Source organism: Ceratina calcarata, unplaced genomic scaffold, assembly GCF_001652005.2.
Source record: "Ceratina calcarata isolate Rehan_Ccalc_2016 unplaced genomic scaffold, ASM165200v1 scaffold471.2, whole genome shotgun sequence".
Lineage (NCBI taxonomy): Eukaryota > Metazoa > Arthropoda > Insecta > Hymenoptera > Apidae > Ceratina > Ceratina calcarata.
The window spans coordinates 1,059,302-1,063,572 of NW_017171239.1; the positions used below are offsets into that span (position 1 = coordinate 1,059,302).

The 4,271-nt window shown below is 51.6% G+C and overlaps 1 protein-coding gene across 1 annotated transcript in view; it reads left to right on the forward strand.

Moving 5' to 3' along the window:
• The window catches only part of Optix (optix), a 41,137-nt gene that overhangs the window by 31,970 nt on the left and 4,896 nt on the right, over nucleotides 1-4,271 (forward strand). Inside the window, exon 2 of the mRNA XM_018028790.2 lies at nucleotides 3,431-3,826. Within this exon, the coding sequence (XP_017884279.1) occupies nucleotides 3,431-3,826 (396 nt within the window). The remainder of the gene's footprint in view (nucleotides 1-3,430; nucleotides 3,827-4,271) is intronic.

The following is a 4,271-nucleotide window of genomic DNA, read 5'->3' on the forward strand; positions in this document are numbered from 1 at the left end:
TAACGAACGCGACGCTTCCACCGATTTGGCCCCGGATTAAAATACTGCAAATCACCGGCTACCTGCGCTCGTTTCTTTTACCGTTCCCCCCTTCAGCCAACGGATGCGTTCTATACTGGATGAACCAGCGCGTAGAAACGAGCGGTGGATGAAATTTTCGCGAAGTTTGAATCTCGGCCGATCGATCGGTCGATTCCACGTGACGCGAGTGCCTCTGCGATTGCCAGAAGCGAAAGTACTCGCAAGGGGTGTGGACGAACGAAGGGAGGGAAGCTCGTAGAATCGCGAGCAAAGAATGAACTGAGCATCCGAGTCGGAGCTGAGAGAGGACCCGTATCGTTTTAACGTCTCTATTAGCGGCTATTAAAAATGAGCTAGAGATGAAAAAAAGCGGTGAAACGCGAGGGGCAGGACGAGGGAGGGGGAGGGGGACCGAAGGGACGAAACGGGGATCCCGGTCTCTCGAAATCGCGGGCCCTCTGTTCACATGCCGTGTCTACTCCTCGTACCGATATCCAGTTACCTTTTGTAGAGGCCTTCGCACAGCTCAGATTTTCGAACGATATGTTCTCCATTGTGCGCACCGGGTATTTAGCATGGCACGGGGTTGGTCCGAATCGAGAGGGTCCGTTCGCGGCTAGGCCAGGAGGAGGGGAACCGTCAGCACGAAAATACGAGCTACGCGTTTCGACACGGGGGTAGATTCTGTTAAAATGATATATCCCCCGTCGCTAGAGAGTCGAGAATAGATCCGATTCCGATATCAGGTTGAAATCGATCGTCCCTTTTCCTCCCGTCCCGAAGTGCCTCCGAGAGAATCGTAGAAACTGGTTCAGAGACGAACGGAAGGGAGGCTAGTCGGCGTTTAGCCTCTTTCCACGAGAGACCTTGCATCTTCTTCGTTCGGATCGTTTTCGCGCGTACGAGCATCATCGCGTCCGTTTAAAGAGGTCGGCGATGGCACGAAAACCGGGATCCTTTCACCGGCAGTTCCTCGATCGGCGATCGATCGGTCTCTGTCGCACGGCCGCGGCAGCAAGGACGACCATCTTGCGCGTAATTACGGTAGCTTCCGTCACGGTTCGAGACCACGTCGCCCGTCCGCGTGCATAATACTTTACGCAACGTACAGGGAGGGATTACGAAAAGTGACTCGTCATGCGGCGTAAATACTCGACGGCGGCCCGCGCGTATCCTCGTACGCGGCGACCGACGTTGCACCTGATACTTTCCACTTCGCAGAACGGCTCGACGAATTCGTTTTTTAATCGTGACCATCGGGCACCGCGCGCGGCGCCCAAAAAATTCACCGCGTCACCTGCGACGGGCTCGTTCTTTCGCCGTCACCGTTCGACGCGGTCCTCGATTCGCCACGCGAAAACAAGCCCGACGCGCGCGTGCACGAGCGGACACATGCCGCGAATACATTAACCGCGAGAGGCTGTACTACGGTCAGATAGAAAAAAAGAGGCCTGACTCGTCGCAAAATTTACTTTTTCCTCGTGAGCTCGTTGTTCGTTTCGCCGAAAGGTCGAACCAAAACACCGATACACCTCGTTAACCGCGGAGACGAGGTAACTGGAGTTCGAAACTGGAGTACCGCAGAGTCGAACGAACGTCCGGGTAGCGAGTAAAGAGTAGACACGAATCAACGCCAAGCCCAGGTATTCGCGGTGGAAAGATCGACGCCGCGGGCTCGAGCCTCCGCGCTTCAATAACGCCGAGACGTTTAGATTTGAATAGAGGCCGTGGACGATCGGGTGGACGAGCGCTAAGTGGAACAAAACGGGGAGAGGCTGGCGCGTATCCGCATAATAAGTCGCGGCCGCTCGTGCGGGTGTCTCGTGAAAGGACCGAGACAAAAGGGAAGCGGTCTCGGGGCATAATTAAAACGCGTCTCGCATCAACGGGACGCTCGACGCGACGAGAAAGAAAAGGAACCTGAGCGAGAGACGAACAGGAACGGAGAGAGGAAGCCGGGAGGGTACGGGTTCGATTACCGTGTCCGACGTGTTTCAAACGAGTCCACGCGAGAGTGGCCTCGAATTCTTTCCACCCTCGCGACGCCTTCGGAATCGAATAAATCGCTTCAATACCTTCGTCAAGGAGATCGACGTCTCGTTACCCGCTTACGTATTTCTACTTTTATGACGCGTACAGCCTGCGAGGGTAGTTCGCGAACGAAGTTCGCGGAGAATCGTGAATCGGCATGAAATTCGCGACTCGAGGTAGCATCCCTTTCGAACCTGTTCGAAATCGCTCGAGGTGTTACCGTGGTAACAGTGCGGGCTCGAAACTCGATTAGCAAAGAAAATACGAGAGTGAGTACCTTGGAAGCTTGGGCGTCGTCGAATCGATCTGGAGCGAAGAGGCTTTTAAGGCGACCGCAACGTCTCATTGTCTCCGACGGAGCAGCGAACGATTCTCCTTTCTCTCGATATCCGAGGGAGGCTTCGTTCTGGAACGAGAATAGAACATTCTTATGAGGTATTTTTCTTCTTGCGCGTTACGCGATTACGAGAGGGAAAAATTATTCCTAACGCCGGTTCGAGGTGTTTGCGATTTTCATCTGCCGATAAAAATTCCGTCGCATACGAGGAGGACGGAGGGAACGAGGACGATACGGATTTGCACGACGATCGCTCTCGGGTCAACGGGTTTTAAAGTCGGTCGTGGGTGGCGCGATGAATAATACTTTCCTGTCGACGAGTCGGGACATCCGTTCCGATCGCGGCGCGACCGTTCGTCGTTTATCTCCGGCCGCGGGTGATTCGCGTGAGAAATTCATGAGGCGTTTTCGGTATCTGTCCGTAATCTCTCGAGTAACGAGTCGGATCGTTCTTTTGTACGAGCCCGTGGCGCGGGAATCGTCGTTACTCTCCCGTGAATCCTCGCCTCACCTGGGAAGGCTGGGCCCGCTCGTTAATTATACCTACACGCTCTCCGTAGCGATGACTGGAAACAAAGCGTTTTCCGTGCCGCGATACCTGCTCGAGCCACCGTCCTACGACGGGAACGAATAGAAATTCTCATCGCGAGCAACGGTGCCCACGCGCGATTCTGCTAAACGACCCATCTTGTTGACCCATCGACGAGAGACGCATGCTAGAGTAACCGATCCCCGAAGAAACGATGAGAGACTCGAACACAGTCAATATCGCAATTCCTGTTCACGACACAGTTTCACTGACGTACTGGTCTATAATTTTAAGATGAATGACGACCAGTTTTAATATAATAAACTCGTCTAACCCTGGTACCTTTACCTTTAACACTTAGAATTATAGAAACGTAAGCCAGTGAGTGGAAATATGACTCAAAGGTATTCTCCGGCAGCTCATTGTGATTAACAGTCGTATCACCTGTTTTAATTATAATTAATTTGGAAGAGATCGAATTCTAATGATGCCCTATTCGTTTTCCATTTCAGAATGCAACAACAATCTGGTACAGGAAACGGGAATGCGCGTCGCACGCTGAGTCCGGGGCCAGGGGGTAGCGACTCGGAGGATTCTGATATATCTCTGGGTGGAACATCGCCACCGTCTCCAAGTTCTTCGCCACCACCGACTCACCAACCGTCTCCCGTTCCTCTCGGGGCCTTGGGTCCCCTGCCACCGCCCACGTTGAATTTCCGTTTCGATCCATCGCAATCGCAGTTTCGATTTAACCACGCGACGGCCTTCAAATTCCCGCCGGCCGCCTTCCGGTTTGCACCACACAGTCCGCAACACAATCATCCGAACATCTCGGGCGGTGGAATCTTCAGGCTGGCGGAAACGAGCCCGTTCCAAGCTGTAGGACCCAGGGGAGATCTTGGGTCACGGTGAGTACATCATGCTAAATCTGCTATTTTTTAATCACTCCTAATCCGATCACCGTTCGTTCTCAATTACGACGATTCGCGATTGCTTCTGATTCTTTGACGATCTGCTACTTGCATGCCTCGCATGAACCGTGCACATTTAAGGATGTATTGGGTATACAATTAATCCCAAAAGTTTATGTACCTTAGAAAAACGCATTTTCTATAATTAAAGAGAAATCAGACGTCGGAAGAACAATGCTAATAATAAATAGCTACGTGCTAAAAAGTATAGAAGGAAATATCCAATTAATTATTGACGATAGCGAAAAGTTTATTATACAGAAATTGTAGGCACTGATGTCCTCTACAAGAAAGATTCTATGTATTTTTCTTCTAACTTGAGTATTTAACGAGTTACGTATGATTATTTGGCATTTTATTGATGTTGACAAAATCCGACCAT